Raw genomic sequence first — 24,084 nt, forward strand, 5'->3', positions numbered from 1 at the left:
AGTATATGCAAACGTAGAGCATATATAAAGAAGAAAAAAGTTTTCATCAACAAAGTAAAGTCACATTTGTGTTTGACTCCTTCAATGTAACGACAAAAAGCTGGACCTGCCAGGTAAACTATTATACATTTCAATTTATTTTTAACAAAATTTTTGCTTTTTCTGGGCATACCAATTGTATTATATAAATTAATGCGTTTAACAGTTCCTCATAGACTAATTAAATATTACTGAAGACATAACGTTATACACAATCATCTATGCTTAGGAGCTAGGATTCATATATATAATGAAATAGTGAACATATAAAATTGTATTATTTTAATCTCAATATTTGTGTAATACGAATATTATTTCTAAAATAATATGTCAGAAATACATCATAAATACGAAACAAGAAATTAATTCAGAAATTTCCATCAATAACGTAACGTCACATACGGGGTAGGTGAAATCTCAGTCAAATTTAATAAAAGCAATAATTAAATTGGCCGGTCCCGATTTTTGTCATTACATTGAAGAAATTGGACCCCGTATTTGACGTTATGTTATTGATGGAAAATTCTGAATTAATTTCTTGTTTCGTATTTAGATGTATTTCTGACATATATTTTTAGACATAGTATTTGAAGTCATTAGATATGGAGATTAAAATAACACAATGCTCATATATTTATTGTTTTAATATATTTATGAATCCTTGCTTCCAAGCATAGATAATCATTTGAAACGTTGTCTTCGATAATATTTAATTAGCCTACGAAGAGCTGATAAATGCTTTAATTTACGTAATAAAAATGATATGCCAATGAAACTTATAAATTGTATTAAAAATTATCTAAACATAATAGTATAATCTGCCGGATCTGTTTTTTGTCGTTACATCAAAGAAATCGGACCCCATATTTGACATTATGTGATTGATAAAAACGTTTTGCTTCTTTTACGTATGCTATATACCTTTGCAGAAGCTAGGATTCACAAATATATGTTTGTGAATCCTAGCTTCTGCAAAGGTATATAGCATATGTAAAAGAAATATATGTTTGTGAATCCTAGCTTCTGCAAAGGTATAGCATATATAAAAAAGCAAAGCATTTTTATCAATCACGTAACGTCAAATATGGGGTCCGATTTCTTCGATGTAACGACAAAAAACAGATCCGACAGATTAAACTATTTTTCGTACAAACTTTTAAAATGTTATCTTCAAATTTTTAAGTAGTCTACGAATAGGTAATGAACTCTTCAATTTATATAATGAGAAAGATATGCTCATGAAACGCATAAATCTTGGTAATATTTAATAATAGTAATAGTTCAATTGGCTGATCTCGATTTTTGTCATTACAGCGAAGAAATTGGACCCCATATGTGTCGTTACGTTGTTGATATTTCTAAATTAAGTTCATGCTTCCATATTTATACTATATTTTTACTAAACCGGTTGGACCTAATATGTGACAAATGTCCCGATATGTATCACTACGTCTCCGAAATGGTACTGACATCTACCGATAACCGAACCATAGAGATATATATATATATATATATATATATATATATATATACATACAATATATATCGCTCTTTTGCACTAACTTATATAAAGTTTAACTCTGGATAAATATGTAGGAAAGGAATAGATGAAAAAAGGAATAATAGGAGTAATACAGTATTTGTTACAGATACTGCCAAATTATTAAAAATATTAAGTATTTGTTACATTTTTGATATAAACATTTTTCGATATTATAATTACAATATTGTTTACTTCAATTACTTTTTATTATTTACTATATTCTTTTATTTTCCATTTTGCACACATAAAACTATACAAATATTTTATACTTTCTATTTTTTGATCACACGAGATATAAATACCATGTAAACTTAAATAAAAGCAGTAAATTAAAAAGATTTTAATTGTTAAACCTTTATATATATATATTGTATAATATATTAGTTGTATAATTTTTTACGAATATAAAATATAAAGAAAATAAAAGGTAGAAAACAAATAAAGGTTTAACAATTAAAATGTTAAACCTTTTTAATTTACTGTTCTTATTTAAGTTTACCAATCGTATTTATATCTCGTGATCAACAAATAAAAAGTATAAAATATTTGTATAATTTTTTACATATAAAAAATTATACAAATATTTTATACTTTCAATATATTAATTTATACAATATATTAATTTATACAATATATTAATTTATACATATAAAAAATTATACAAATATTTTATATTTCCTATTTGTTGATCACGAGATATAAATACGATTGATAAACTTAAATAAGAACAGTAAATTAAAAAGGTTTAACATTTTAATTGTTAAACCTTTATTTGTTTTCTATCTTTTATTTTCTTTATATTCTATATTTGTAAAAAATTATTATATAAAAAGTATAAAATATTTGTATAAATTTTATACATATAAAAAATTATACAAATATTTTATACTTTCTATTTGTTGATCATGAGATATAAATACGATTGGTAAACTTAAGAACAGTAAATTAAAAAGGTTTAACATTTTAATTGTTAAACCTATATTTGTTTTCTACCTTTTATTTTCTTTATATTTTATATTTGTAAAAAATTATTTTATACAATTTTTATACGAGTACATTCTCGTATGCAAACTAAATTAATTAATAAATGCACAATAAATATAATAATAAAGAAGCGTCCAGAATTAAACTTATCCTAATCTGTTGTAACTGACCCATTTTAAGGCAACGGATGTATAGAATGCTATATACTTATGTGTAAGATCTTTATATTGTTAACAAAATTTCATACGTTTATCTAGATATATAGTATGTATATTTAATAAGTTACCATACATCCGTTATCTCAATAAATATATTAATTCATCACTCACCGACACCGATGCGCAATAGCGGAATTATATCTGCCACGTAGCTACGTTGATTCTGTAACATATAAATATAAAAGTTATATTAAAATGGTGTTTAAAAAACTCAATGTTTTAAAACATAATTCCTATGGCATCAAACCTTTTATTTATCATTCAATTATATATTTATTTAAATAATTATTTTCCTAAAATAATCTTTACAATAATGAGTTTTTATAAAACTTCAAATTACCACTTTCTTTCTAATTATTATTTCTAAATTATTGTGAAATAAAGCGATTCAAAAATAAACAGGAAAAAAGTTGTTTTTACACAAATAAATAATATTTACCGCAAAGTTGTTCCGCTGGCGCCCGATGCCTCTCCCAGGCCTCTTCCTCCTCTCAGGCTGTCCTCTCGGGTTGTTAGCTCCCTCGATGCTCGACACAACTCCACCGGCATCACACGCATACGCGGATAACTATAATCGCACGATATTTAATACGTCACTCCCGAAAACGTTACGTAACGACCGAGTTTGTTCGTGGAAAAATCGCTCGCGATAACCGTGTTATCTCGACGCGTTCAGAGCCGGACAGCTGACTCGATTTGCCCGATTAAGGACTTAGCCCCGCGTGGCCAGTTGAATAGTGTTCGACAGAGAGAAGAGAGATCCTCGAAAAGTAGAAAGCGAGCTTTCTACAATGAGGATCATCTCCCCTCGCCACCGACACGTCTGGTAGCCACCCTTCCACGCACAGTGAAATCAAATGATCTGGGCAGTTCTTGTTATGCGATCCAGGCCCATACCACTCAGGACCACGCACGAGACAGCCGTCACGTCTGAGAACGTGGAAATTGACGCAGTTATATGCTAATTATTAAAAACCGATATTTTACGCGACGATCCCGAAACGCGAATTAACGCCGGATTATTTCCGCGATGACCGCGTTATCTCGACGCGTTCAGAGCCGGAAAACTGACTCGATTTGCCCGATTAAGGACTTAGCCCCGCGTGGCCAGTTGAATAGTGTTCGACAGAGAGAAGAGAGATCCTCGAAAAGTAGAAAGCGAGCTCTCTACAATGAGGATCATCTCCCCTCGCCACCGACACGTCTGGTAGCCACCCTTCCACGCACAGTGAAGTCAAATGATCTGGGCAGTTCTTGTTATGCGATCCAGGCCCATACCACTCAGGACCACGCACGAGACAGCCGTCACGTCTGAGAACGTGGACATTGACGCAGTTATATGCTAATTATTAAAAACCGATCGATATTTTACGCGACGATCCCGAAACGCGAATTAACGTTTGATTATTTCCTGCGGACTCGGACGGTAGAGAAACGACGGAATTCCGAATAATCCGACGACTTCGAACGACACTCGCGAAAATGAAACGCAACGAACCGTTTATACAATCGGCGACGATTGGATTTAGTTTCCCCGTTGTTCGGTAAAAGCGGAACAGCCTGTAAAAGATAAGATTACGCGTACGTTTAGGTCGGTACACTTGGTTGAGATATATAGGAATACAAGTACGCGAGAATAGAAATATACGAGAATAATATATATATAATTAAAAGGAATGTATATAGAAATATATATATATGGAAATTATTTTCTTTAGTATGTGTGCCGTAAAATTATTTTTAAAAAACAAATTGAAAAAACAAATCAGGGTAGAATATTACATGTTTTGTTTACATAATTTTAAGTGATTATTAACAAATTTTAAAATTTGTTCAAAACTATTCCTGAAGAAACTATTTTTTTCAGGAGCTCATATTAGTTAGTACGGGAGTTAGTCTTTTCGAGATACCTAAGCAAATGTCTAAAAATTAAATATTCTCTCATATCACACTGATTAATTTTATAACTCGATTTTTGAATCGAAGAAATAGCATGGGCGTTGTCGCCAACTTATGCCGAAATCATTGCTTTCGGAAATCCAAGTTTAATACATTAATTCTGGTTCTGCAATAGGGACTATTAATTTTTAACGAGGCGGTAAGAATGACCCATGTACGAACAAAGATCGTTACGATTCATCGCCCAGCTATCGCTTCCAAAAACGGAAATAACATGGTATTCATTAAATATTGCACAACATAATTCAGCATTTACTGAATATAATCGTAAAATAGGTAAAGAAAATAAAGTATCTCGATAATATTAGCTCAAATATGGTTAGAAATTTTTAAACACAACTTGTATTTTATGGATGAAAATCAAAAAACTTTCCGCTGACAACAAAATGTGAATTAATTTAAATTGTCTTGCGATAAATTAAATAGAAGTTAGTGCAAAGAAAAACTTATGTACGCAAATATTATATTACAGAGTGTCTTTTGTGTAATAATAATCGGAGAGATTAAACTTTCAAGTTTTTTTTGAAAACTCTGATCACATCATAGAATAGGTATACGTTTTCTTTAAAAATAAAAAAAAAAGATCGTGACAAATTGACGACTTAAATAAAAACAATGACGAACAACTGTCAATCGTAAAATTAAATATAAGTATAATGGCTTAGTTTTCGCCGATTACTTGATCTTGATACGCGTATTACATAATAAATAACGTATTAAATAGTAAATTAGTTTGATTACTGGCTGATCAGCTCAAATATACTATTTGATACGCGTATCAAGAGATCGGTGTAAACTAGACCATTGAATTGCAATTATAATAAGATTTTTGCAAAGTGATAATTTTATTATAATCACAATTTATCATATTCTAATTTTTATTTCCACGTTAATTGGCATGTTGTTTGTTTTAATTTTTTCGGCATTATTTTAACGTTATAATTCACGCTTGAAAGTTTAAGCTATTTAAAAGATAAGAACGAAACAAATCTCAATGAATTTAAATGGAGATTAAAGCAAGACAAAGACACAGACTAAGAAAAAAAGGATCAATCGCCGCTCTGTTAAGTAATGCGACTAGATTACGAATATTAATAACCGTCTCATTAAGATATTTTTCACGCGACCAAGGGGAAATTATAAAGGTGAAAGGTATGCTCAGTGAGGTGAACTGAGATCGCGAGATGTTCCCGAGGTAAGTTCATTGTTAAATAAAGGTCATAAGAATATGTTTGACGAGCACCTCGTGAACGTTTCGTGCGAATGTATGCGTGAAATTTTGTAATTTGACATTTTAATGCGAGAGAGCAGTGTATTTTTATCAGTTCTATATTGTTTGTACAAATGTGGGTGTAGCGTATCGTCGATAAACGTGCAAAAGTTTACTAAAAAAGGATATGCAATCAATCTTTGAAAACATCCAAGATATTGTCATGTTTCATTGAATTCATTTGCACATATTTAAAAGAATGTGTGAAAGAGTTAATTGTGACACTTGTATTACTTGTAATATGCATTAGAAGGAAGTAGAAATCTTTGCAATCCTTATTATAAAACATCAAAATATGAATTTAATTCTACGACGAGCAATGTAAACTTTTATTAAAATTATAACTGAAAGTATCATAATATTTTAACGCTATATTTATGTTTGATATGACACATATTAAATTTCACAAAGTTGAATTTTCCGATACTGCAGTTACAACAAAAGATATATGCATATCGTGTAACGTATAAATATTACAGAAGTGCATTAAATTTTTTAACGAGCACGTTTCTTTCTGAGAAAATAAGAAATGTATTTCTTGAAATCTCAGAAAATATCTCTTACAATAATTTAACGAATCGAAAGAAGTGTACACGTGGAGAAAAATGTATACCATACGGTCGCGGAAAAATTGTAATCGAATAAAAAAGCAATTATTTAGATAGAAAAATCAGATAGATTTCAAAAGTTTAAACGGTTCAGCATAGTTTTAGTTACATTGAATGTTTTAACTTAAAAGAATGTAAAGTTTTTTTTCCTAGACAATAGAATTCAGACAATTAAATTAAGGACCCGTTCTATTTATCATATTCTTTCTTTGTGTACCTGTGCGAGTTAGCCTCAAGCACATAAGCACACTAAATTAAATAACGCGAAATGAGTCCGATAAAATATCTGTCATAATTCTTTATAGCTCATCCATTTTAAGATAACAGATCTATGAGATTCTATATTTAGTTTTAATACAATTATAATAATGCGTAAATATGTATATCTCATACAATATTCATAGATCCGTTATCTCATTAATAATCCTTTTTGTCACTCACCAATCGACAGTGGAGTTGTCAGCCACGTATAATCAGCGCCACGATGATTCTGTAATATACAAACATAAAATTCAAATTAAAACGCTCAAAATATAATTATTAATTCAAAAGATAATTCTTACATACATAAAATTTCTTAATGGCTTTTCATAAAATATCTATTAAAATAATTATACATTTTTCGAAAAGAATTTGCACAAGAATAAATTTTTATAAAATTTCAGATTAATTTTTTTTCTCTAATTATTATTTTTAAATCATCAAAACAAAACGACTAATTTTAGTACAAATAAGCAATAATGCTTACCACAATGTTACTCCAACAGTGCCCGATACCTTTCCTAGGCCTCCTCAGTCTCCTCCCGAGTTCTTTCATCTGAACCCTTTTCTTTACTCATACAGCAGAGGAGTTATACACAAAATTGATCTGTAACATACGAAAATATTTAAATTAAAATAATGTCTAAAATAAATATGGATTTCTTGTTATAAGAAAAAGATAATACTTATATTTTATATATACATATACAAAAAATATTTATAGATACTTATATATAGTATATTGCTTGCTTGCACTAATTTATGAAATATTTGATTTCGGACGAATATAGGAAAGAGATTAAAAGAAACATATGCTTAAAATAAAAATAAAAAAATAACTTTTGCACGCAAGTTTTATTTGTAATTTTAAATATTTAAATTTAATTTTAAATTTTTAATAAAAGAATAACATTTTAATAACAATGCTTTTTTTAAATATTAACTTGTATAAAATTTGATAAGAAAAAAATCTAATTCTGATATAATCTAAACTATTATAAATTTTAATTATTTAAAAATTATTTAGAAATAGAAATATATATTAACAAGTAATATTTTATATATATTTGTTGATATTAATCATGTCACAAATAATTTATTACATATTTAAAAAATCTTAAAATATAAAATAAAATCTAAAATATTTTATTTTTATTAGACAATGTATTAAACATGCAATATATACTATATATAGTGCAAGCAAGCAATATTGTGTATATGTATATATATATATATTAAATTAATTATGACATGATTGGTATTGACAAATATATATCAAAGATTACTTGTTAATATATCAAATATTTGTAAATAATTAAAATTTATAACAGTACATTATATAAGGATTCAATTTTTTCTTATCAAATTTTATACAAGTTGATATCTAAAAAAAGCATTTTTATTAAGATATTATTCTTTAATTAAAAATTGATTAAAATTACGAATAAAATAGTACTTTCGTGCAAAAGTTATTTTTTTATTTATTATTTTAGGCATGTGTCTCTTTCAATCTCTTTGCCACATATTCGTTCGAAATTAAATATTTTATAAATTAGTGCAAGCAAGCAACCAAGCAATATATACATATATATTTAAAAAATTTGACTTACACCACTATGGTTTTTACCTTTTATATATATATATTGCTTGTTTACTTGCACCAATTTGTAAAATATATATTTCGGACGAATATGTAGGGAAGAGACTATAGTCTTTATAAAGTCTTTTTATAAAAGAGACACATGCCTAATATAATAAATAAAAAAATAACTGTTGCACGAAAGTACTATTTTATTCGTAATTTTAATCAATTTTTAATAAAAGAATAACATCTTAATTAATAAAAATGCTTTTTTTAGATATCAACTTGTATAAAATTTGATACGAAAAAATTGAATCCTGATATAATATGTACTATTATAAATTTTAATTATTTAGAAATATTTAATACATTAACAAGTAATATTTGATATATATTTGTCAGTATTAATCATGTCATAAATAATTTATTAAATATTTAAAAAAATTTTAATTATAATCTAAAATATTTTATTTATTAGACAATGTATTAAACATGCAATACACTATATACAGTATATTGCATGTTTAATACATTGTCTAATAAAAATAAAATATTTTAGATTTTATTTTATATTTTAAAATTTTTTAAATATTTAATAAATTATTTGTGACATGAGTAATATCAACAAATTTATATAAAATATTACTTGTCAATATATATTTCTATTTCTAAATAATTTCTAAATAATTAAAATTTATAATAGTTTAGGTTATATCAGAATTAGATATTTTTCTTATCAAATTTTATACAAGTTATCTAAAAAAAGCATTTTTATTAAGATGTTATTCTTTTATTAAAAATTTATTGAAATTACGAATAAAATAGTACTTTCCTGCAAAAGTTATTTTTTTATTTTTTATTTTACGCATGTGTCTCTTTCAATTTCTTCCCGATATATATTCGTCCGAAATTAAAAATTTTATAAATTGATACAAGCAAGCAATATATATATATATATATGTGTGTGTGTGTGTGTATATATATTATAAAGTGATCTAAAAACGATACTGCGTAAATAAATATTTATTTCCATCAGTATAACAATTATTAATAAAAGATAACAGATTATAAAATGCTCACCTCGCGATCTGTTACATTTGGTCCTCGCTTCCTTAGTTTCGGTTCTTTTTTTTCCGCATTGTTATCTCTTCGTGGCACTCACATCTGTTTCCTAAAACAAACAAAATATTTATTACAATTAAACGCGATTACCAGTAATCACTAGAATATAATGATCGCGCGGCTTTGCTATATCTTGTGTGATACTCTCAATATTAAGTACGCGACGCGTACTTAATTATATTGCGACAGCGGAGAAATAAATATAAAAGAAATTATGGCACGTTCGATATCATCGATATTTCAAATAAAAATGCAATGAAATGTATATCTGTGTAAGATGGCATAAAAAGTTTTTTGGATGCTAAGAGCGACGCGTCACTAGATTGATTCGAGCGATAGATCTTACAATAGGCCGAACAAGGCTTTCGCGAAATACGCGTTCGAACGGATTATTATACTAATTACCGTGCGCCGAATCTATACTTTGCGATAGCTATTGCAATGAATGTGAAATGCAAAGTTAATGCATGTTACATACTTACTAATTAAATAAGTCGTGCCACTCGTTCCGGAACCGATCCGTCTCCGTGTCGTATTCGTCGCGTTCTGGAAAAGGAGAACGTAATTAATATGGCAGAGGCGCTTCGTCTCTCGCGCGCGGTCAACTCGCGCCGAAAGCGCCGGGCGCCGCGGCGCGCGGCGTCGCTACGCGTCCCACTCTCAACTTCGCGCTCACGAACTTTCCGAACTTCGAAAATCATATATTATAAACTCGCCTATTATCAGGATTGTTATTTTGCATGTTTTCTAACGAATCTAGCGTATTAATATTTTATCCGCGATATTCGCGACCCTCGAAAATGCGATCGTCACTTTCGCGATTGCTCGCGCGACGCGCCTTCGGTCGTACAAATACCGCGGAATACGTACGTATTTTCAAGAAATATCAATACCCGAGCTCCAAATCTATATTACGCGATAGATGCCGCAGTTAATATAACGCACGCAAGGTTAATATGTGTTGTACGTACCAATTAAATGAGCCGCGACGCCACTCGTTCCGGAGCCGATCCGTTCCGTGTCAGCCGCCTTCTGGAAATGGAAGGAGAACGTCATACGTCATCAATATGGCGGAGGCTTCGTATCGCGTTTCCCGCGCGGGCAACTTTGTGCGCCGAAAGCGCCGCGGCGCGCGGCGTCGCTACGCGTCCCTATCAACTTCGCGCTCACGAACTTTCCGAACTTCGAAAATCATATATTATAAACTCGCCTATTATCAGGATTGTTATTTTGCATGTTTTCTAACGAATCTAGCGTATTAATATTTTATCCGCGATATTCGCGACCCTCGAAAATGCGATCGTCAGTATCGTCACTTTCGCGATTGCTCGCGCGACGCGCCTTCGGTCGTACAAGTACCGCGGAATACGTACGTATTTTCAAGAAATATCAATACCCGAGCTCCAAATCTATATTACGCGATAGATGCCGCAGTTAATATAACGCACGCAAGGTTAATATGTGTTGTACGTACCAATTAAATGAGCCGCGACGCCAGTCGTTCCGGAGCCGATCCGTTCCGTGTCAGCCGCCTTCTGGAAATGGAAGGAGAAGGTCATACGTCATCAATATGGCGGAGGCTTCGTTCCCGCGCGGGCAACTTTGTGCGCCAAAAGCGCCGCGCCCGCGGTGTTACTACATATCCCGTTTTTACTTTCGCGTTTATGGATTCTTCTCATTTTAACAATAAATGCTATACACTTGCCTTATACAGCAGTCATTTTTCCCTTTCTGATCCTGATATGAGTTAAATATAGATACAATATATGCAACTTTGATACGTGACACTGCGTGAGTCAAGTGAATGACTAATAAAAGCATACAGTTCATTATTTATCTTTATTTAAAACAATAAGCTAAATACTAATATCAGAGAGAATACATCACACATATAATTAATATGTATATATGTGTGTGGTGTGGCGTATCAAACTGTCCAATATACATATGTATTATATTATAAGCGTAGCACAGGACATGCACCTAAACGGGGTTACTTTATCGACAGTGCCAGACAATGTGTTATGCCAAATAGTTCAGTAAAACGGTATCAAGCAGAACGCCGCGCTGGCGTGGCCGCCTCGCCCGCCTCATGTTTCTCTCTGGTTTCGTTAACCTGTGTCTTCCCGCCAAATTTCCATCAGTCTTGTTTTTACATCAGCTTCTATTTATCAGTACTTTTCGGAACTCATATAGCGTGTTTTGTTATAATTCATTGAAACAATGGATGCTGCTCCTCCACAAGCTGTTCGAGCACATGTACGAGATGAGGTCGGGGTCAAGTGTCAAAAATTATTTCAAGATTTCCTGGAGAGGTAATTTCTTTATAGGTTGAATATCTTCAACACTACAAAAGTTCATTCAACTTAATTAATTTTGTTTGGAGTAAAATTAATATTTTCTTCATTGACTTTTTTATCACAGATTTAAGGAATTTGAGGTTGTTAAGTATCTGGAGCCAGCTAAAGAGCTTGTCAGTCCAGAACGCTGTACCCTGGAGGTGTCTTTTGACGATACGGAAGCATTTAATCAAACACTCGCTACAACTATAATTGAAGAATACTACAGGTTGTATAATCGGTAATCACTATCTTTTTTTACTTAGGAGAAATAAAAATAAGGATCTGTTTGTTCCAGAGTATATCCATTTTTATGTCAAGCAGTGAGCAACTTTGTTAAAGATGTGGGAAATTTACAGAAGGATAAGGAATGTTACGTCAGTTTTACCGAAGTACCTATTAGGCATAAATTAAGAGAATTAAATACATCGCTGTTGGGTACTTTGACTCGTATATCTGGACAGGTAGTACGAACGCATCCTGTTCATCCAGAATTGGTCCTTGGCACATTTATTTGTATGGACTGTAATGCATATATTAAAAATGTGGAACAGCAATTTAAGGTATATATAATATAAAGTTTATATATAACATAGGATTTTGATTAACTTTGGTGCAGCTGTTTTTAATTTTCATTGTTTCCAGTTTACAAATCCAACAATCTGCTCTAATCCAGTATGTAGCAATAGACGTCGTTTCCTGTTGGACGTGGATAATTCGGTGTTCGTCGACTTTCAAAAAGTGAGAATTCAAGAAACACAAGCTGAACTTCCTCGAGGCTCTATACCTCGCTCCGTTGAAGTCATTCTGAGATCTGAGATAGTCGAGATGGTACAAGCTGGCGACAGGTAGGTATAAAAATACAGATGTTTTAACGAATAAAATTGTAAACTTTAATAACCCTATTCTTATTTTTACAGATATGATTTTTCAGGAACTCTTATAGTAGTGCCGGATGTAGGGGCATTAACTTTACCGAGTGCCAAGGCAGAAATTGGACCAAGAAATAGAAATAGTGAACAGAGGGAAGGTGTGTCTGGCCTTAAGGCGCTTGGTGTTAGGGAACTGACGTATAAAATGGCATTTCTCGCCTGCAGCCTTACCAATACGAGCGCAAGGGTAGGCAAAATCAACGAGTAGATAAAATATACGCGTCTATTTTTTAAGAAAATATTTATTATATATTGTTACAGTTTGGAGGAACAGATGCAATGGAAGAAATTTCGCAAGAAGCAATGAAAAAACGAATGACGGAAGCAGAGTGGAATCGTATCTACGAGATGAGTCGCGATAAAAACCTGTACGCAAATATAGTTTCCAGTCTGTTTCCCGCTATACACGGCAACGATGAAATTAAAAAGGGGGTCACACTGATGTTCTTTGGCGGTGTAGCGAAAACCACGGAGGAGGGCACGTCGCTGAGAGGAGATATCAATGTCTGCATCGTCGGTGATCCCAGTACCGCCAAGTCGCAATTTCTTAAATGTGTAGCCGACCTCTCGCCCAGAGCGATTTACACGTCTGGAAAGGCGTCAACTGCAGCTGGTTTGACGGCTGCAGTTGTACGAGACGAAGAATCTTCGGACTTCGTCATAGAAGCTGGAGCGTTGATGCTCGCGGATCATGGCATCTGCTGCATTGATGAATTCGATAAGATGGATCCGAAAGATCAGGTCGCGATTCACGAAGCTATGGAACAGCAGACAATTTCAATAACTAAGGTATTTAATATACAGATAACTTTATACACTATACATCTATATAATGTACAGAGAATTTTATGTACTAGAGTTCACATATGTTTCTAGGCCGGTGTGAGAGCAACTTTAAATGCTCGAACTTCTATACTAGCGGCAGCAAATCCCATCGGTGGACGATATGACAGAAGAAAATCATTACAGCAAAATGTACAATTAACCGCACCTATTATGTCGAGATTTGATTTGTTCTTTGTAGTGCTGGATGAATGTAATGAAATCGTCGATAACGCGATTGCTAAGAGAATCATAGATTTACATTGTGATAACGTGAACGATATTCAAGTCGTGTACCAACAAGATGAGATTATTAGATATATGAATTTTGCTAAACAGTTTAAGCCCATTTTAAGTCAGGTGAGATACATTGGATTAAATTATTTAATGATATCAAATCAGCATTATTGATTTTACCAAATTTTGATAGGAAGCTGCTGAGCTTTTAGTCGAAAATTACACAGCTCTCAGACAAAGAACAGGTAGTGGAAGCGGCAAATGGAGGGTCACTGTGAGGCAGTTAGAGAGCATGATTAGATTGTCCGAAGCATTGGCGAAAATAGAATGCATGGACGAAGTGACAGTAAAGCACGTCAAAGAAGCGAAACGATTGTTACAGAAGAGTATAATTACGGTAGAACAGCCTGATGTAGACCTCGAAGAAGGGGTGAACGACGCAAACTTGGGAATGGACATCGATGACCAGCCACCTCCGCTCATGGCAGCATTTGTTGCTGACGGCAACAATGATGCACCGCCTTCAACACGTATGTCTACGTAATTCTTTTATTGCATATAGCGTACCTATTGTCTTTATATACATTTATTTTTATACTTACTTTTATTGATTGTTTAGCGTCTAACGAAACGCCGCACGAACCGTCAAAGAAAAAATTAACTCTATCCTTTGAGGAATATAAGAATCTGTCGAACATGTTAGTGCTTTATATGAGAGGCGAGGAAAGTCGTGTCGAAAGTGAAGGTATTTTTATTACTACATTGACAATAGAAATAAGTACCACTATCCACTTTTTATCATATGTTATCTGTTAAATTAATATTTTTATAGATGACAATAAGGGTGGCATGCGGAAATCCGAATTAATTGCGTGGTATCTTGATCAAGTACAAGATCAACTAGATTCAGAAGAAGAGTTATTAGACCGGAAAAACTTCATTGAGAAGATTATCGATAGATTGACGTATCATGTATGTATTAACATCTTCATATATTTTATAGTCGGCACATTTGCATTTTATAATAGTACATTTCACAATTTTATTTTTAGGATCAAATTATAATACCTTTAACAACGACTAGCTTGAAAAGCAAAGATAGAGGAGACGAAGAAGAGGAGGATCCTTTACTCGTTGTTCATCCCAATTATGTCATGGATATATAATTTTAAGAATCGAGGTACCTTGAGAGAAAGCGCATTATTTTATAAAAAGTAATTATACGTTTCAGAAATATTCTTTTATCTTAATGTATTAATGCCATATTTTTTTTACCTAAATTCCATAAATGTTATAAACTTTATGGAATTATTTTCTACTATTGTGACAATGATAAAACATATTTTTATAGCATTGTTAAAGCATTTATTCATTTCTTATATTCCACTTAAACACCTCAACATGGAGGATATAAAACAACTTGTTTGCTATGATCTCACATATTTAACATTGCTCATACATGAAATGAATAAATCAATCTGACTACGACATGTATCAAGATATGAGCAATATCTTTGTTAACACGTCTATTCCTTAGTATTTTGTTTTCTATTTTTAGGATGCAAAGATCAAAATATCTATTATTTGTTTAAACATGACGTACTCTATTTATGAATCATAGAATGCATAATCTCGGCTTGTACCTATTCCAAGAGTACATCAATTAACATGGTGTAAGTAATGATAATTAACGTACCATGACTTATGGTGCGCTAGTTAACACGCAGTTTAATGTGCCTGTTAGAAAGCGAAACCATCTGTTCTAGATCGAATGTTGAAATCAACAGTAGCTTTAATAGCTTCAGTAGGTTCGGATCGTCGTTTTAACTGCATCTACGATATTAAAAGAGATGTTTATATGAACTCTTAATTTATTTTAAACATAAGGCTAATAAATACAATGAATCTTTACATTTCAAAAATTACATCTTATTACAAAGACAGTTAATCATTACAAAGAAAGATGTAATCAGTTAATGAAAATCTTTAAATTATAATATTTAAGATCTTGTCACATGATTCATAATTAATGGTTTCTATTAAAGTTTAATTATTTATAAATTCACGCGGCTATATGATCGGCAGACTGTGTTACTTCTGTATTAGTGTTTGCAGTTTTAATGCGATATAGCACGTGAGACTACAGCACGTATGAGGATATAACACGTGCTTTTATTGCCGTTTAAATATACGCAAAGCACGCTAGAAATGTGTTAACTGTGTATGGTGGGGGTGCGCTGTGCAGTAATTAAGAACGTCACTTTGCCGTACGATTTTAATATTATTTGTCGATACGCGATGTCTACGAAAGCGGTACCGATAGCAGAATTGCAACAAGTGAGTTATTTGAAATTTTACATAATATGTTATAGTTGGGTGTAAAGTGCAAAATTATTGATGACGCGCAGTTCTGTAATAGCTTTCCAGAGCTAGATTATCGAAGATCTGTTTTGATAACTTTTCTATTTACGTGCTCAGTGATACAGTGATACGACTTCAGTCATTGCGGGAAGTACCGCAAAATTTCATTGATTGTCTTCAACGCGGAACGTAATTTTATATTTGGTTATTCACGATTTATTTATATCTGTTTTTAATATAAACTAGTAGCTTCTCTTATTTGAAAACTTGTTTGTATTTAAATTGTATTGTGTGTCATTTCTAACAAATCACGGTTTTTTTTTAGCTTAGCATCTTGATAGTCTATTCATTCAAAATGGAATTTTGTAATAACGAAAAGACAAACGTCGCGACACATCGTTCTTTATTAAAGATTCCCTGAAAAAGAAATTTATTTTACATTCGTTGAAAAATATGCAAAACGTTTTCATAGAAAGTATATTTAACAAATAAAATAAATCCGACAGAAAAAAGTATGGGTACCTTTCGTTGGCGACTTTGCGATTTTGAAGGAATTTTTCGCGCACAAGAGGCGGCGAGTTTGGCACGCAATGCAATTATTTGACGCTTTTCTGCGTGGATTTGGACAGGTGAGTGGTAAAATCTAATGTATCACATATAATATTCGATATGATATGATTTTCATAATTTGTAGCTATCTTTGAAAATGTATATTGTTATAGTTCCGTTACAGTTTTTGCGTTGAGATAAACGCAGAAACAAGAAAATTAGAATATTAAAAAATTTCTTCGTAATTCTCATTAATGAAAGAACAAGGATATTATATTATTTTTACAAAAATTTACTTTATTACTTTATTAATACTGAAGATTAATCTGTACCTATATTTTTACCGTAAGGATCAAAATGACTTGTTTTCGAAAAACCACAGTATTAAAAAAAATCTAACTATATATATTTTTTATAATTATTTGTAGGTGTATATTTGCATTTTGATATTCTTGTTCAAAAATTATCTTTATATTGAAAAAATCAAAAGCAATCTCAAAAATTATAAGTGAAAAAGACGTTATAACTAAATAAGATTTATATTTTAGTAAGGTGCAATTCTAAATTATGATTCGTGCGTTTCAAATCCCTTGTACTGAATACAGATTTCAATATTTTACTCTTGAGCAACTCAGAAATCAGTCATTTTTCGAAAGCAAGTTATAACTTTGTGATGAAACAGAATTCGACATCAGCACTTGTTCCGCGCTTATTTGCTTACATATATCTTTCTTTTTCTCTCTCTCTCTCTCTATATATATATATATATATCTTTCTAAGACAGGTCGCATATGGAGCAATATGCAATATATAGTGTGAACATTGTCTTTGGCATTGATCCATTCATAATCCATATTTTTTCGTTTCCTTTAAATTAATGGCAATAGCAACACATTTCTAATGTATATGTATGAATAGTTTGCCACACCTTACAGGCTATGACGTATTTTTTTTTAATGTGATAGCAATTATGTGATACATTTCAGACGCAATAGTTTGCCACGCCTTGCATACTATGACGTATTTTATAAGATTTCTGTTTATTATACTTGTGTATTATACCTGAGTATTATATCTGTGTGTTATACCGGGACGGGGTTTAAGTGGTATTTAGATTGTCATGGAACCACAGCCGAAATCAGGCATAAGCGTGAGGCGTGATCCGTGAGGCGTGATCACGGCTAATGTACACACAATAATTGTGAACGTATGCGCGTGAGCCGAGGTTTGATTCTTATATACGGCTGTAGGAATGGGCCGTGGCGTCGGCTCACGCGCGTATGTTCACGATTGTATGCACATTTTAGCCGTGATCACGCCTCACGGCACGGCTCACGCCTCACGTTTACGCCTGATTTCGGCCATGGTTCCTCGACAATGTAAACACCGTTTTACTTCCAATGCTGAAAGAATCCTAAAAGTGTATAAGAAACGTCTGAGATACGAGATACGAATGTAATCAAAATTTTACCTATATTTTGTGAGAGTTTAAAATGACTCATCCCCGTATATCTATATAACAAGTATACTACATAAAAATCTTAGAAGAAAAAAAGAGAAAAGAGGGAACAGATTTATATTTTATTGCATGATATTTATATTTTAATAAAAGTCAGAGAAAAGTTTAGAACCTAAGATGTTTTAAAAATGAGTAATAATTATAAAATATGCCAAGTCATTTTGACCTCCTTGGTAGTTCTAAGTGTTAAAGAATATTATATGCCATTTTATGAAAGTTGCGTCGAAGGTGATTTTCCGCGACGAAGAGAATCTCCATGTATTTGTTACAGCAGTAAGGTCGGGTTACTTTTTTAATTCGTCGCACTGCAATGCCACATCGGAATTGCCGTACATAATCTTTAATTAACGTCGATTGGCTTTAATTAATGTTGCAGACCGTTTTTGCGAATAATCCTCTCAGCGGGCTGCTGATAATAGTTACCTTGGCTGTGGTAACGCCAGGTACATTGATGTTGTCTGCGGCTACCGCTGGCCTTGGCCTCTTACTGTCCGTGGTATGTTTTATTAATTATTAGCCGCGGTGTCCAGCGGTCTGTTCTTGCCAAAAAGATGCAATACACTTTTTTGCCGCATTGCGCTCGAGAGACTGACCCTAGTTTCTACCGTTACTATTCATACGCGACGATGCATCGTGACGACGAACGCTCTCGCTATCTCGTGTTCATCTCTTTTGGGCTTAATGGACCGTTTGCGTGCATACGGGGAAAAATCACTGCAATGCGGCACCGCTTTTCGCCTGGCAGCGACCCGAGGAGGGTTCTAGCGCGGAATCCTCCGCTGCGGTACTTCGCTATGCGATTCAAGAACCGCGCTTAAGAACCCTCCGTTCTTTTGCAGCTCATACGAGAACCCGATGCTATTGTAGAAAACGGATTAAGCGTCTACAATCCTCTACTGGTCGGGGCCGTATCGTACAGTCTGATACCGCAAATTTACGGAGGTTTCGACTCCTTCAGCTTCCTACTCGTGCTCCTGGCGACGATACTCAGGTACATTCAGTTATTTCACATTCCACGGAGTATCTGGAAAATATTCCATGACGCGGGTAATAAACCGTAATTACTCTTCAACTGTCGTAAATTATACAATAAAATGCGCCCGAAGTGTATAGAAACGCGGAAATAATAAACGATAAATACGCTTCCGGGAATGTTGTCCAATGTTCATATAGACACATAACGCCAATATAGGTATGCGTTTGAAATAATCCTATATGTAAACAAATTATTTATTTATAAATAACATCTTGATGGAGATATACTGATATTTAATTAAGTCGAAATATATAATTAATTATTTATATAAATTAATATAAATTGATGTTGATAATTATGTTATATTGTCAGAGAGAATAACGGTTTATGCATTTAATGCACAGTGGCGTAATAATGCCTTAAGCTAGAACTTTACGCATTCAGCATTACGGATAATGTTACGAGTTTAGACAACTCGAAGCTGAACGTATAGTATAGATAGAAACTAACGCGAAACGCATCATGACAGTCTCCGGCTTGAGATTCGAGCAAGATATCTGGAATAATTTGCGACGGTAGATTATACGGCAAACCGGATTAACCGGATTACTAGAGTTAGCCGGAGTTCACTCGTCATCCACCACGTTGTGACTGGGTGGTGCAACGTTCACAAATTTCAACAGCTCCTGTTTAATGTTTTCCAGCGTTTATCTCTCACGGTCCCTGAGAAGCGATAAATTCTCATGCACAACGTGGCCATTTAACTTGGTGGAATTCACGTTGATTTTCGCTCTCTCAACGCAGAATGGGGCGGATATGGTAGCCAAATCTGTGGAACCAATGTTTGAAATGGTAAATTAATTTTATGTACATGATAGTTTTAATGATTACACAAGCATACATCATTGCATAGAAATAACACGCATTTTAATAAAAAATAATTGATATTAAGAGATATAATAAATTAGATAAAATAGAACAAATAAATCTCCTGAAATGTTACAATTTTGCCGTTTGTCAGTAAAGACACTGATGTAATGTGTCTTTTGATCAAAAAAGTCGAAGCTAATAAAAAACTCATTTAATAATAATCTTCTTTATATAAGTAGGTATGTAATTTAATGAGAAGAAAACAGAGGGAGATGATTAATGAAATACGTCAAAGGGATTTTACTTGATAACTGCTCTCGTTTTAAACAACAGGAAATGAGCGCTCGAGGTAGAATCACAATTTTAAGGTGCTGGTCCCGAACGAGAGTAAATTTGATGAGAATAGGGCGGGGGCTTCGACGCGGAATAAAATTCGCTTGGAAAAGCGCTCTCAGTATTCAGACCATACATATTTGACGTGCCTTCACGAGGGAGAATGCTATCCTCCGTGGGTAGGAGCATGGCTTTTCTCCGTATTGATCAAACTCCAGCACGAACAACTCCGTCAGCGATATACTTACCTCGGCTCGGATTTATTTCGTCCTAACTAGTCGCCGGTTTGTTTCAGTTAAATATTGGGCAAGTTTCTCTCTGCGTTTCTCTTTTTCGCAGACTGTTTCCCGTTGGCAAACAGCGCCGCAACAGTGGAATATTTGAAAATATTGCTCAGTTGGGTGACTCCCTTTCGCGTGTACGTAAATATATTAACTTCTATGTACGTTGTGCGAGAGCATGCCATTATTTCTGCCAGCCTGGATCCTCGTGATAACACGTGAAACATTAACTTTTGCACTCTCGTATAGTTGAACTTCGCGATTCCCGCACGCGGAGTAATATCTAATCATAAACAAGAAAATTTGCAAAAAAAAATCGCAACTGCGCGAAAAAAAGTGTGTACCTTCTTTCTTACAGCTGCGAAAAAGTTTCTTCCTCGCGTTACAAAAATTTACGGCCGAACTCGACGCGCGTAATGGAACATAAATTACTCCTCCACGAAGCATATTTCATCATAAAATAGTTTGAACCTTCTCTACACTCGTCGAGTGACTGCCGCGTGTATTTCTCCGTCATGCACGCGGGTTATTGTGCAAGACTCTCTCATTGTTTTCAGCACAATGCAACAAGTGAGACGATGACAACGGACGGCGCCGGTTTCTACGAGCAGAATGCGACCGGCGTTTACGTCGACTGGGGAATGGTAGAGTTTACTCATGTTCTACTTTTTCAAACTTTACGTACTTGACTTCGCATATATTAGCATCTCGAGGGTCTCAAGAAGTACCACAAAGCTTCATTAGTTGCGCAGTTTCATACTCGAAACCTATGATTACTTTTCCAATTGCAAATATACTTATATACAGTCAAATCTTATTACCCAAGGCATTTCAAGAAACTTTCAACTTTCATTGTTTCCATTTCGCTACATTGAGTTTTTCATATATTGGTACAGTGTTACTAAATAGGAGGTACTTTTAAATTTAGATTTATTGAATATTGTAACAATATCAAGAGACGTTTGTTGAAACAGAATTTCTTTCGTAGCTGTTTAGAATAACTGTGTATTTGTGGGGCGTATAAAAGTAAAATGGAAATAAATATATCCGTACCTCGGTTGCTCGAGGGAAATGCTGGGAAAGGTATATAAATGGAGATATCAATCTATTTGCTTGTCCTCAAAGTTAAATCGTGTTTCAGGTTGTACGAGGCAGCATTGTCTCTGCGTCACAGCTGTACGGAGTTGATAATGTGGTCCTTGGGTCTATCATGTATCTGGCAATGTTAATATACTCGCCTCTAGCGACCGTGTTTTCGTATTTCGGCGCTCTCTGCGGAACATTCGCAGGTATTTAAATAATTTTTATACAAAATTTACATACAAAGAGATGGGAAAAGATATGAAAAGAAGAGATGAGGAAATTATTGATCTACAATTAAAATGTATATTTAATAGGGTATATAAAGTAATTAACGCGGCGTGAACTTTCTCACGAGGGATAAAGAGCATTAATTTTAAGATGAAAACTTGAAGAATATAAATTATCATCATCATAAATTTTCCGTTAGGTTTGGAGCTCGGAGCGGACAGGCACAAAGCTTACAGCGGGATGTGGGGATACAACAGTCTCTTGACCGGGGCTGCTTTGGGAGGGAATCTGTTGGTGCTGAACGGTCAAACGGCCGTCTCCGCTATCTTGGCGATTATTTACACTCCACTCCTGCAGTACGCCATAGAATCGATATTTGTAAAAGTGACTGAAGCCTCTCTTTCTGCTCGATTAATTCGCAATGTCTCGCAGACTCTTAACATTTTATTAATATTTCAGACGCAGTTACCGGTGCTGACGCTACCGTTCGTGATAGCGACTTCGTTGTTTCTAAAATTAAGTGACGGCAAGGAGGATCCAACATTTCCATGGCCCGTATCGATCACCTTCCCCGAGAAAGAGCGTTATCGTTATCTCGCCCGTCGTGCGGCATTTCGAGAGGTACGTCTCTTCCGATATTTCATATGCTCTCTCTTCGTCTAGACTCTAGACCCTAGACATAAAATTTTATATTCGCGATGATAGAGGTTCGGGATAAACGGCGTACTTTATCATTGCGACTTATATCGAATTCCATCCCAAACCTGATATGTGACTGAAACTTTTCCCGCGATAAGATGGTCTCAGGACCCATCAAAACCACGCTCTACATTCCCTACAAGAAGGACAGAAATTGATTTCTGCCCTACTCTCCTTGTGCGTAGGTCAAATTGTTTACCGGGCAAACGTTTTTTTAAACTAAAAAAAAGAAATAAAATTATCGACGCTCGAATCGTGATCATAATTAATGATCTACTTGAAAAGCTGAAAAAAATAAATTTTTTAAATTTATTATTAAAATTAAATACTAAGTAATATAATTACTACTTTTTTATTACAAGTGATGACACATTAGATTGAATGTACATTTAAGATATGAATTTAGAACGTGTTTAAATTTGTGCATTATTGTAGGAAGATCCTGCGGAAGAACTTGAGCTCGTCACCCGGAATGAAAGGAGGCCAATCCCATCGGATAATTAATAGCTTGTCCCTCTCTCGGGTGATATATAATTACAATTTAGTATTACGTAGGCGACAATTTTGCACGTTTTTCATATCGCGTCTTAATCTCCTCTTAAAATAATCTCCTATCATTTTTAAATATTTATTCAAATGTAGGTATTTATGCTTGACTAAAAATTGATCATTTAGCTTGATTGAACTCGCCGCATATTTCTGACAATGGCATTCAATTTAAGTAACGTCAATGTCGTCAATTCAACAACCGAATTTATCATTTGTATCTTCTCAAATAGAAAAGGGTATCCTTCTTGCTGATTCGCTCACGCGGAATAGATAAAATTATTCTTGCGAAACACTTGTGAGTATACACATCTTTCAAGTATCGGTGAATGTTAATAGGATCAGCTAACAGCTTTGTATTATATAGATAGAAGAATGATAGTTAGATATAATTAATCTATTGTAGCCTGTACAATATTCTTTATAGACCAGTAACAAAGATAATATGTTAAAACTTTCGAAAAACACGAGATAAAAAATTTACGAAAACAGACGAATACATAGAAATAATTAAGTTATACATTGCGCTTACAGTAAAAAAATTCAAAAGTTATAAAAAACATGCAATAATATTAATTTGCTAGAATTCTATTTCAAAGAAAAAAATCTAATTTTTCAAGCCGTGCACGTACGGTCTCCTATTCGTATGCAGTTCTCGCGCTAACGTCCCAGAAACGTTTCTGATTCCACCAAGATTCTTCGCCGCGTTTCCAGATAATGGCG

General features: G+C 33.4%; 2 protein-coding genes and 2 long non-coding RNA genes across 9 annotated transcripts; 2 read left to right on the forward strand and 2 right to left on the reverse strand.

Moving 5' to 3' along the window:
- Window positions 1-9,305: 9,305 nt before the first annotated feature.
- Window positions 9,306-10,144, reverse strand: LOC139772739 (uncharacterized). Its single transcript, XR_011718193.1, has 2 exons — window positions 10,069-10,144; window positions 9,306-9,635 (listed from the first exon to the last, which is right to left on the reverse strand). It is a non-coding gene; the product is annotated as an uncharacterized lncRNA (long non-coding RNA).
- Window positions 10,145-11,677: 1,533 nt separating this feature from the next.
- Mcm6 (minichromosome maintenance 6) lies at window positions 11,678-15,271 on the forward strand. Its single transcript, XM_071708382.1, has 11 exons — window positions 11,678-11,901; window positions 12,011-12,154; window positions 12,224-12,488; window positions 12,571-12,773; window positions 12,846-13,044; window positions 13,119-13,646; window positions 13,734-14,039; window positions 14,110-14,446; window positions 14,536-14,661; window positions 14,749-14,888; window positions 14,969-15,271. Exons 1-11 carry the CDS (start codon window positions 11,810-11,812, stop codon window positions 15,080-15,082), a joined length of 2,454 nt encoding a protein of 817 aa, XP_071564483.1. The 5' UTR covers window positions 11,678-11,809; the 3' UTR covers window positions 15,083-15,271.
- Window positions 15,272-16,026: 755 nt separating this feature from the next.
- LOC139773751 (urea transporter 1) lies at window positions 16,027-23,854 on the forward strand. 6 transcript variants are annotated; one of them, XM_071708468.1, is made up of 10 exons: window positions 16,029-16,253; window positions 16,784-16,906; window positions 18,722-18,841; window positions 19,185-19,336; window positions 20,026-20,173; window positions 21,363-21,449; window positions 21,947-22,094; window positions 22,316-22,494; window positions 22,576-22,737; window positions 23,251-23,854. In XM_071708468.1, exons 1-10 carry the CDS (start codon window positions 16,140-16,142, stop codon window positions 23,317-23,319), a joined length of 1,302 nt encoding a protein of 433 aa, XP_071564569.1. In that variant the 5' UTR covers window positions 16,029-16,139; the 3' UTR covers window positions 23,320-23,854. The 6 variants fall into 6 exon arrangements, with proteins under 6 accessions (XP_071564601.1, XP_071564569.1, XP_071564577.1 ...); XM_071708459.1 differs by having other exon boundaries at window positions 16,035-16,253; window positions 22,316-22,500; XM_071708484.1 differs by lacking the exon at window positions 16,029-16,253 and adding an exon at window positions 16,335-16,466 and having other exon boundaries at window positions 22,316-22,500.
- On the reverse strand, window positions 19,598-21,343 carry LOC139773934 (uncharacterized). The gene is made up of 2 exons (XR_011718469.1): window positions 20,773-21,343; window positions 19,598-20,150 (listed from the first exon to the last, which is right to left on the reverse strand). It is a non-coding gene; the product is annotated as an uncharacterized lncRNA (long non-coding RNA).
- Window positions 23,855-24,084: the final 230 nt, after the last annotated feature.

The sequence above is a fragment of the Temnothorax nylanderi genome, unplaced genomic scaffold (genome assembly GCF_030848795.1).
Source record: "Temnothorax nylanderi isolate EJ_2023f unplaced genomic scaffold, tnyl_v1.0 TNYL_tig0004_pilon, whole genome shotgun sequence".
Classification (NCBI taxonomy): domain Eukaryota; kingdom Metazoa; phylum Arthropoda; class Insecta; order Hymenoptera; family Formicidae; genus Temnothorax; species Temnothorax nylanderi.

Coding starts and splice junctions, on each gene's coding strand:
- LOC139773751 (XM_071708459.1), top strand. CDS start 16,140: ATGGTGGGGGTGCGCTGTGCAGTAATTAAGAACGTCACTTTGCCGTAC. Junction 16,254..16,783: donor CGATAGCAGAATTGCAACAA/GTGAGTTATTTG, acceptor TAAATCCGACAG/AAAAAAGTATGGGTACCTTT. Junction 22,738..23,250: donor GTCGTGCGGCATTTCGAGAG/GTACGTCTCTTC, acceptor GCATTATTGTAG/GAAGATCCTGCGGAAGAACT.
- Mcm6 (XM_071708382.1), top strand. CDS start 11,810: ATGGATGCTGCTCCTCCACAAGCTGTTCGAGCACATGTACGAGATGAG. Junction 12,489..12,570: donor ATGTGGAACAGCAATTTAAG/GTATATATAATA, acceptor CATTGTTTCCAG/TTTACAAATCCAACAATCTG. Junction 13,647..13,733: donor AGACAATTTCAATAACTAAG/GTATTTAATATA, acceptor ATATGTTTCTAG/GCCGGTGTGAGAGCAACTTT.